This window comes from Telopea speciosissima, chromosome 6 (assembly GCF_018873765.1).
Source record: "Telopea speciosissima isolate NSW1024214 ecotype Mountain lineage chromosome 6, Tspe_v1, whole genome shotgun sequence".
Lineage (NCBI taxonomy): Eukaryota > Viridiplantae > Streptophyta > Magnoliopsida > Proteales > Proteaceae > Telopea > Telopea speciosissima.
Window position 1 is genome coordinate 25,307,076 of NC_057921.1, and position 10,385 is coordinate 25,317,460.

General features: G+C 41.8%; 2 protein-coding genes across 2 annotated transcripts; both read right to left on the reverse strand.

The window, feature by feature from the left end:
• Positions 1-2,925: 2,925 nt before the first annotated feature.
• Positions 2,926-5,352, reverse strand: LOC122665550 (G-type lectin S-receptor-like serine/threonine-protein kinase LECRK3). Its single transcript, XM_043861704.1, has one exon. The coding sequence runs from the start codon at positions 5,350-5,352 to the stop codon at positions 2,926-2,928; it is 2,427 nt and encodes an 808-aa protein (XP_043717639.1).
• Positions 5,353-9,518: 4,166 nt separating this feature from the next.
• LOC122665551 lies at positions 9,519-10,124 on the reverse strand. Its single transcript, XM_043861705.1, has one exon. The coding sequence runs from the start codon at positions 10,122-10,124 to the stop codon at positions 9,519-9,521; it is 606 nt and encodes a 201-aa protein (XP_043717640.1).
• Between the last annotated feature and the right edge of the window lie 261 nt (positions 10,125-10,385).

Consider the following 10,385-nt stretch of genomic DNA (forward strand, 5'->3'; position numbering starts at 1 on the left):
CTGAATAGTCACTGCCCACAAGCCTGACCCGACATGACAGCCATTTGTGGGGGCCTCTGCTGGGCAAGCCACCTAGCGCATGGCAACCATGCCTTATACCATGACTGGGCCAGCAACTTAGCTGACAATAGCATAATGCCAGAAGAGTTGTGGTTCTTACCACTAGCTGCAACCGGCCTTATGGCCTATAACTTGTGACACCTAGGTAGCTTCCATGCCACCTCACCTGCTGATACCGCATTAACAGTCATGTGGGCCTACAAAACTTCACACTTTAAGTATTTCAAAGCAACCCCATCAAATTTGTTGCATGCACATCAACCATAAAAATTTTATCATCATCTTGACCATCTCAAATATGCTATGCATATCATTCAAAGTATATATGTCAACACTCATATATCTTCACTCCACACATCAAACTAGATTTTCACATGCATCCACATATATGCAATATTAATTTGTATATGTCATGTCATGCATATCATCTCATATTACATGCATACCATCAATGACCTACCATCATCTCACATCAAGGTCAACGTGTCGTAAGGATCCAAACTCATCAGTACACATTACAAGTCATGCTAGAGCCTGTGCAAAATTATAAAAACGCCTTTGAGTTTATAAAACACTGCTAAATAGGCATGTAACAAATTGAATCATAACTAACCCATCTTTAGCATATTACACTTATATTATGCTAAACTAGAACATTTATAAAATTACACGAATGCTCTTGGCATATAAAATGACTTCAAACACATACCAAATGAACCCGAACACTCCCAAACTCATGTAAACACCACTGAACATCTCAACTAACACATTGTTGCTAACAGTGACAACACACAAATGTTTCAAATGCTTAGCATATACATATGTGGGATTTTCATCCTCTCAAGTGAGGTACCCTGCCCAATGTACCACACTTAAGAATCCAACCATTAAAACATGGGCAGTGGCAACTTTTTATCCTTTTAAGTATTGGGTGGACGGTTGGATTCTTAAGTGTGGTGCACTAGACAGTGCACCGCATTTGAGAGGATAAATTCCCACATATGTGGGCTTTGAATTTGAAAAGGAAAAAAAAAAAAAAAAAGACTAGAGAGTGGTACAGAGGTTCAAAATTTGTGGACACTCATAATTCCATGTTTATTGATTAGAATTAGGATTTTTAATGAATTAATAAAGGAAGCAGGGTAGGGTGGACCAGAAACCTCCACAATTCCTTCTAGCATTTGTGTCACCTTCTTCATGGATGGCCTTAAAGATGGATCTTCTTGAATGTATCAAATTGCTACCATGATGAATCTCTCTAGCCTCCTCGCTTATTGTATCTTCATCGTTATCCATAAGCAAATGAAGATTCCCTCCCTTATAGCAATCATAAATCGATTATGAGGATATCGCAACTCTAAGGCATCAAGTTGGGCTTTTGTCGCTGATACTTGGGGATCAGGAAAGCCGATAGCAAGGGGGTCCTGGAGCTTGGGAGAATCTGATATTCAGGAGGCTCGGCCTTCCACCTCATCTTTGTCGGGATTCACCGACACGCCCGTTGGAGGAGGTGGAGGGATGATGGGGTGACCAGCCCTGGAAGACTGGCCCCATCGGTTATGGCCCCCCGGTGTAGTCTGACCCTTAGTAGGGGTGATGTAGCGGTGGCTCTGGTTTTCCCAATGTTGACTACTATGAAAGCCGGTAGGTTGCTCTGCAATCATTTCCTGCATAAGTTACCAAACTGTTGCGGGAGAAAACTATTTGTACAACATCCTGACCTACAAATAGTGACAAATCTGCAATATTCAAAGATTGAACAATGGAGGTGACCGGAGCAGACTCTAGGGGGTTACTCTCCGATACTTAAGTTAGTTCTCTAGCAGCAGTTAAGAACTACAAAGCGAAACCACACAACTTAGAGTTCGATCCATACTTGCTCGAGTGTTGCTTTATTTATACCTTATTGTCATGAGGTAAGAGACGGAGATAGGGGTCCTTTTTTTTTATGAAAGTGTAATCACACAAACCACACACCAATCCCAAAAGGTTAACCAACTTTTGGGACCGTGGAATGGCGGAGATAAGGGTCCTTGTTTGGTACATTGTCTTCTATGAGTAAGTAGTTTCCTCATAGGAGACTAGGTACACGTGAAGAACCTTGATACGTGAAGATTTCCCTATGTTGAGATTCCTCGGCGATTTCCTTACCTTGTTGGGAGTCCTACTTCAATAAGGAAGGCTTCTTAGGTCGTTAGGATATAGCTAAGTTAGTTTCCTATTAGGAATGGGATCGGAGCGGCCAAAACCCGATTTGGAGGGTCTCTATTTGGGAAGTCATGATACTACACAACAACGCGCCTTCCTGATTCACCCAAGATCTTTGCTGGCCACATGTCATGCCTTCTGTAACCAATTCATTTTACCCGTATCACATACCATCAATTACCATACCATCATCTCATATCAAGTTCCACATGCCGTAAGCATCCAAACTCATCAGTATACATTACAAGTCATGCTAGAGCTTGTACAAAGTTACAAAACCTTTGAACATATAAAACACTACTAAATAGGCATGTAACATACTAAATCATAACTAACCCATCTTCAGCACATTACACCCGTGCATACTCTGCCACACTAGAACATATGTAAAATTATAAAAATGCCCCTATCATATAAAATGAGTTAAAACCCATACCAAATGAACCTGAACACTCCCAAACTCATCCAAACACCACTGAACATCTCATCCAACATATTGTTGTCAACAATGACAACACAATTGTTCCAGATGCTCAACGCATACATATGTGGGGTTTAAGTTTGAAAAAAAAAAAAAAAAAGGACTAGAAAGTGGCACAAAGGTTTAAAATATGTGGAGGCTAATAATTCCATGTTTACAGATAAGAATTAGGACTTTTAATCAATTGCACTCATAAAGGAAGCAGGGTCCGGTGGCACAGAAACCTCCACAGCTCCTTCTAGCATCTGTGTCACCTTCTTCATGGATGGCCTTAAAGATGGATCTTCTTGAATGCACCAAATTGCTACCGTGATGAATTTCTCTAGCCTCCTCCGATCGCATATTGCCTCTTCATCGTTACCCACGAGCAAATGGAGATTCCCTTCCTTATAGCAATCATAAGCCCATTCGGAGAGAATCGCCATGTGATCATCGCCTTCTATCATGGACTCCACATTCTTCCTGCAACAAATGATTTCTAGTAACACTACACCAAAACCGTACACATCCACCTTAGCTGTGATAGCCATGCTCTTGAACCATTCAGGGGCTACATACCCTCTGGTACCTCTGATCCCTGTTGTTGTTCGGGTTTGGTCGATCTTCAGAAGCTTTGCCAATCCAAAATCACAAATTCTGGCCATATAAGAATCATCCAAAAGTATGTTCTGAGGCTTAACATCACAATGGATGATCTGGGTATTGCACTCCTCATGCAAATATGTGAGGCCTCTAGCAATCCCAAACGCAATTTGGACTCTATGGTACCATTCTGGCCTCAAACTTCCGAAAAGGAAACTGTCCAAGGAGCCATTTGTCATGAATTCATATACCAAAAGCCTATGTGAACCCTCATTGCAATACCCAATCAATTGTACAAGGTTCTTGTGATTTGTCTTTCCAATTGCACTCACTTCTGTTTTGAATTCCATATCAGATTGTTCTGCTACCTTATCTAACCTCTTGATTGCAATAACAACTCTTCTACAATCCAATTCTATAACCCCTTTATAAACTGTTGAACAACCACCACCACCCACTTCTTCCTTGAACCCATCTGAAGCATCTTCCATCTCTTTATAAGTAAAACAACGTAAGTTCATCAACCCAAATGTGTTGGTTACCGATGGAGTATTCTTCACTAGTTTTCTATGATATGATAAATAAAAAACCAGACAAATTGCCAATGACAAGAGGCAGTTCAGAAACACAGAGCTGCCTAACAGAATTGATCCAATAAGGATCCAGGCATTCTCTTTCTTCTTATTAGCCGGGGGAGGAGGAGGAAGAGGATTAAGGTTTGCAGTAGAAGAAGAACCAACCTTAATTAGTGCTTTTCCTCCAACGCTGGGATCACTTTTTCCATTTGAGAGAGGGTACTTCTTCTTCCAACAGTTGTTATCTCTGATTATGGCAGCTGCACAGAGACAATCATTTATGCAGTTCTCTCTGCACCAGTCCTCATTTACCCCTTGAAAATGCTCGTAATCACCCAAAGGCCAATCAGTGCTTGGAATCTCTTCAAATTGAAACTTAATTTCATCCCCCAATCCACCCTTCTCACAACTCTGTGCAGTAAAGTTTGGTCCGCATCCATTGAATGCATTATTAGGATCCAAGTAAACGTACCCAGGTGGGCATTCACAGCTTGGCCTCTGTTCCTGATCTAGTTTGCAGTAACTGTTAAACCCACATGCTCCACTTCCAGAATCTGATCGAATTGCCGTGCAAATGTTTGAAGGAATGTACGACGAGACCGACCATGACTGTGGCCATCTCCCATCAGTGATCCTCTTCGGGTAAGTGTATCGCCTGAAAACTCCATCGAAATCAAACCTAGCGATGTGGTAGAAATCACTCACTGAACTTGGACTTGCTAATCCCAGGTCTTGTAAAGTTCCATTCTTTAGAGTTAAATAAATTTCGCCAGATTGATTGAAGACCAACAGTGAACCAGTGTCTACCGTGCCACTTGCCAAGTATGGATTATAAGTGCCTTCAGTAGGCCAAGCTATCGGATAGAACACAAGGTTTCCATCGGCCTGAAAACGAAGCTCAAATCTTCCGGCAGAGTAGTTTTGCTGGGTTACCCGAGACGTGAACTTGCTGCCTCTATCCAGTGTTTGAGAGGGCAACATGGTGTCAGTAGGATTGGTAAAACTGCTCCATATGATACCAGATTCATTGCTCCTCAGAACAAAGTTTCCACTGTCCAGCATGGCTGCAGAAGTAACTTGGCTATTGTCTATGGATTTGGCGCTCCAAATCTCATTACTTCGGTTGTCAGTAAGAGAAATTCCTGCATCAGTTAGCTCAATTTTGGACCCTTCCATCACTGGCTCCCCTTGGTTTGCTGTCCAAACAATTGTATTGTCTGGTACATTTTGAAACCAGATAGCAACCAAGAATAGATTTTTTCCTGATTGTGCAAAGGGCTTAAGCCCAAAAGCAAATTCTCCGGATAGAGATGCCCAGTAAGGAAATTTGTCATCGGTGGATAAAGAAGACCCCAAGGTAATGTTACGGTAAGCCTGTGCAGAATTGGAAAATGCAGGTATAAGAAAAAGCAAGAGCCACAGAACATATGGAAGTACAGAAGCCATTAGAGGAAGCACAGGGCTAAGTTGGGTAGCAAATCAGTGGAGTTCTTGCTTAAATTTACATGGATTTGTTATTCCTAAAGCCATTGCTGGAGAAGAGAACGAGAAGTGTTTAATCCTGGAAATTGACTTGGGGCGGTCCAAGTCTCCTCAACCCCTGCTAGGTAAGGTGTCAAGGTTGTTGAAAAATTAGTGGTAGACACGTAGACTAGACTTTTCAGCTAATGAAGCCAATTCCAAAGTACATGTCAAAATTAATTTCATCAGAAGGGATAGTAGGACTCTTTCAAGAACGTAAAGCACACGATTTTTTATGGCCTACAGCTAGCTAGTACGGTATATGTGGAGGAATTTTCATTTTATGCAATTATTATACGGTGCAGTGTTGCATCAAGTGGGATCCGCTGTGCCATATGGCCTCTGTTGCTCCGCACATGTGGAGTGTATCAATCATGAAGGCTTGCATGAGAACTGGTGGCTCACGAGAGTTCCACTTCTATGGTACATTATCTCTCTCCGTGTGGAAGCTGTAGAATTCTAGAAGGAAGAAAATAATTCCATTAGCTCTATTCCAAACTGTGGAAAGATTTTGATTAAATACATTGTTCCTAAGGGTGTCAAAACCCAAACCAAACCGATCAAACCGGCTCACCCTGATTTAGTCTGATCCAATTCAACCAATGTCTTATCAGTTCGGTTTTGGTTCATGGGTTAGAGCACCATTCAGTTTCAGCTTGGTTCGGCCTAAACCAATGGGCCAGCTCGATTGATGGGACCAAACACTGAAACCGTTTCTCAAACCCTAAAAACCTTTCTTATCCCTTCAAATTAAACCGAACCAAATCAAATTGAAACTGATAGCACAAATTGAATCATAACCGAGCCGAAACCAAAGTCCTTATTGGTTCGGTTTTCGATTTCCCTGAAACTTACATTGAAACCCGAATGACACCCTTAATTGTGTATAAGAGTTCTAAGTACATACAAGGTAGAAAACTAGAGCCCAGTCTATATTGGGAAGTTACAAGGTACGAAAGAATTTGACATGCTATACTCTACGGAATGGAAGAAGGACCTATGCAGCAAATCTTCAAAATCTTGCCCGCTTTATTACTCTCATCCTCCTTTCAACTTGTTTTAAAATATAAGTACATACAAGGTAGGAAAGATTTGACATGCTATACTCTACGGAATGGAAGAAGGACCTATGCAGCAAATCTTCAAAATCTTGCCCGCTTTATTACTCTCATCCTCCTTTCAACTTGTTTTGTTCTAAGAAATCTTTCTGCAATACTTTTGCGGTGTGCTCCTTTTGGAATATGACCATTATTAAAGAGAGAACAATTTTTAAAATATTCCTTTAAAATTCAAATATAGAGGATGATAATAATAATATCTCAGACTTAGACCAGCTGGTAAATGTCATTCTCTGTCAAGACTTTCACCAACCCGTAAAATGTTTTTTTTTTTTAATTTGTCAATTTATTGAGAAAGAACCTGATCCTCTACTACCGAGCTGTCCGACAGAACCGTGCTGCATAGACACAGCAAGGCGGGAAATGACCGCTTTATCCCCACTTGGGCAAGGTGCTTGGGCAGGGGTAAGGTGGTCATTTCCCACCTTGCTGTGTTTGCGCAGCATGGTCTTGCCGGGCAGCTCGGCAGTAGAGGATCCAAATACTCCTCAGTACAAAGATGACAAAGCCATGGAGTGGGAAGAGGCCAAAATGTCTTCAATGCTACGGACAAGGCCTTCCTAGCTAGAGTATTGGCTACGTAGTTGGCCTCTCTAGAAATGTAGAAAAAGGAGCAACATGAGAATGAACCCGCAAGTAAACAGATATCAGAGATAATGCCCCACAAGGAAAGAGGGGGGGGGGGGGGGAGGGGGAGGAAGGGATCGTTAAGGAAACCAATGAGGGAGCTATTATCAGACTCCACAAGGATCTGAGAAATATGAAACTTAGCAGCCTCAACTAACCTAGCTCTCAAAGCTTCAACTTCTCCAATGAGGCAGTCCGAGCCGGCGATAAGATTAGAGACCGCCAGGACAGGTGAACCCATTTGGTCGCGAATAATTTATCCGATCCCCCCCCCGGTTGTAGAATCCTTAGGAAGCGTCGCATCAGAATTCAACTTGTGGAAATTGGGAGCGGGGGGTTGCCGTTTCTGGCCGTCGACCCCATCGCAAAGCGGGAGCACAACAAGGGCATCTCCTTGCCCTTGAGAGGGAGCCTTCTTAGGCCTCTAGAATTCTTCAAACGCCCCTTGCGCTCGATAAAAAACATCAATGGAACACCACACCTTGTTGTTAAAAATCATGTCGTTCCTCGCTGTCCACAGATACCAGCAAATAAATGAGCATAAGCTAAGCGCCTCTGCTGCTCTATGCTTCGATGGAAATTTATACTTCTTCCAACTCGCCAACCAATCTGCAAGTTTATGAGAATCACCGGCTGGAATAATGAATGATAAACTACTCCCAAACCACGTCGCTTTAGCAAAGGGACTGATGAGCACATTTATGTGCAAAATCTTAGGGTATATAAGCATGCATTTTACTCACATTTTACGGAGCTCCTCGGGTATTTTTCTGTGTTTTTCAGGTTTTAGGTCTTTTTGGTCATTTTATGCTATCGGGAACTGAATCTCAAAATTTACACATAAAGCTGCCCAATGTTTTTGCATGGCTGTGTTCAGAGCTGAAATTTATGCTAGATGGACGTGATGGAATTCCAGTACGCATTCGTTTAGGGCATCATGCGAGCAATTATCGTTTTCGGGCCGTAAAAGAATAATGGGTCAGAAATGAGCTGTAATGCAAGCTTGGGCCAGTCTGAATTTTTGGAGAGTTATATTTGGCATCAAGGAAGACAATTGTGATCAAGGGTTGAGATCATCTGAAGCATTTACTCTCATTTTGCATTTTTCACCATTGGAGGAGAGAGAAAAGCCACATGGGACCTACACCTATTCACATGTGACCAAGGGTAGGATCGATGGAAATAATTCTCACTGAATCAACCAAGGACAAAGGAGGAATTTCATATTCAAATTAGAAGTTTGACTAGAAAGTGGGTTGCAAGCAAGGATTGGCCAAGACGGGATTTGCACAAGAAAGAAAGGAGAAATAGTTGGAGAGATAGGAGAGGAGAAAAGAAAAAAAAAAAAAAAAAAAAAGATACTCTCTCCCACTCACGTTCCTCTTTCCCTCTTACCTAACTTCTTCTCTCTGTCTCTCCCCCCTATTTTATCTCCCTTTCCATGCTCTCTCCCATCCACTCTCCATTTTCACTTTTCTTTTCTTTTTATTTTATTTTATTTTATTTTATTATGTTGTTTTTCCTTATCCCATCTCATTCCACGGTTCCCATCTCTCCTCCCTCCCACGTTATCTCTCTCTCTCCCATATCTTTATTTATTTAATTTTTTTTCTCTTTTCCTATATTATCTCTCTTAACATTATCATATCTCTAGTTATACAAGATTAGTTTGAATTTAAAATTTGAATTCTTGTATTAATATTTCCTGTAAAATCTTTATTTATTGTACATTCAATATATGAAAGATTAGATTAGATTTGTTTGAATTTGAATTTTGAATTAGTTTGAATTTGAATTTTGAATTCTTGTACAAAGATGTATATATATCTCTCACATTATTCAGTGAAAATTAGACTAATGCAATTGCATCTTCCCCAACTTAAGATGGTATCAGACCAATTAGATGTGGCAGTAATTTTGCTAACAGAGAGGATTAAATTTGAAACTGGGTGCACAAAACACATGTGGAAGAATCAAACCTGGTAACAAAGAAATACTACCAAAATGGGCAACTGGAATGTGGGAACCATTAGGCAAAGCAATGGGTGGTGAGGCATTAGTAGCATGAACAGAAGTAAAAAGGGAGGGGTCAAATGTAATGTGATCAGTAGCACCCGTATCCACAATCCAAGTGGATTTAGAGTGCAAAAGAGGAGTACCTGCTAAGTTAACCAAGGGATGAGAGCTGGGCGGCAGAAGCGTGAGGAGTTGCTGTAGTTGGTCGGCAGTAAGTGAGGGAATTGAGGGGGTGGAAGGTTCCACCGTGGCAGCAGCAACAATAGGCCGAGAACCAACATTCCGAGGTCCAACAGGGGCAAAATTGGAGCCGCGCTTGGAGCGGGTGGTCTACCAATCTGGGTAACCATTCTTCTTAAAGCATCGGGATTCGGTGTGGCCATTTTTGTTGTAGAAGGTGCAATAATAACTTGGTTTAGTAGAAGAACTAGAACCTGATCGGCGGTCAAGGGAGGATGCCGTGACAGCCATAGCAGCCTGGTCTGGAAGGGCGGTGTGAACATCGCGCAATGATCTCTGGCGTTCCTCTTGGAGCAAAAGAGAGTAAGCTTTATTTATGGATGGCAAGGGATCCATCAGTAAAATCTGACTTCGGACAGCAGCATAAGAATCATTAAGCCCTTGGAGAAAGTCCAGAAGGTGATCAGTTTCAAGGAAGGATTGCAAAGTGGTCATAGCACCACAAGAACAAGCCGGCAGAGTGCAATAAGAGAGAAGCTCATCGCAAAGACCTTTGACGATAGTGTAATAGGCTGAAATAGAATCGTTGCCTTGAACATGGGTCGAAAGAGTACGCCGAATTTTGAATATGCGTGGGGCATTCTTTGGAGAGAACCAATCATGCAAATCAACCCAGATATCATGGGCTGAATCAATCCATAAACTACTGTGGGAGATCGAAGGGACAGTGGAATGCATGAGCCATGAGCGGACCATTTATGCTATTACAGCGGACCCAATGGGGTAAATTGGTGGAAGTCGAATCAGGTTTCTTTAATGATCCATCAACAAAACCAAGCTTATTCTTGGCTTCAAGAGCCATAAGCATGGCACGATGCCATGTCGATGCCATGTCGGGTAATTATCACCATCTAGGAGGGTAGTGACAAGAGTAGTTCTCGGCTAATCATTGGAGTGAAGGAAGAATGGGGAAGAGACAGGTATAGGAGCTGTCATTAGAGAGGAAAAGCCAGGAAC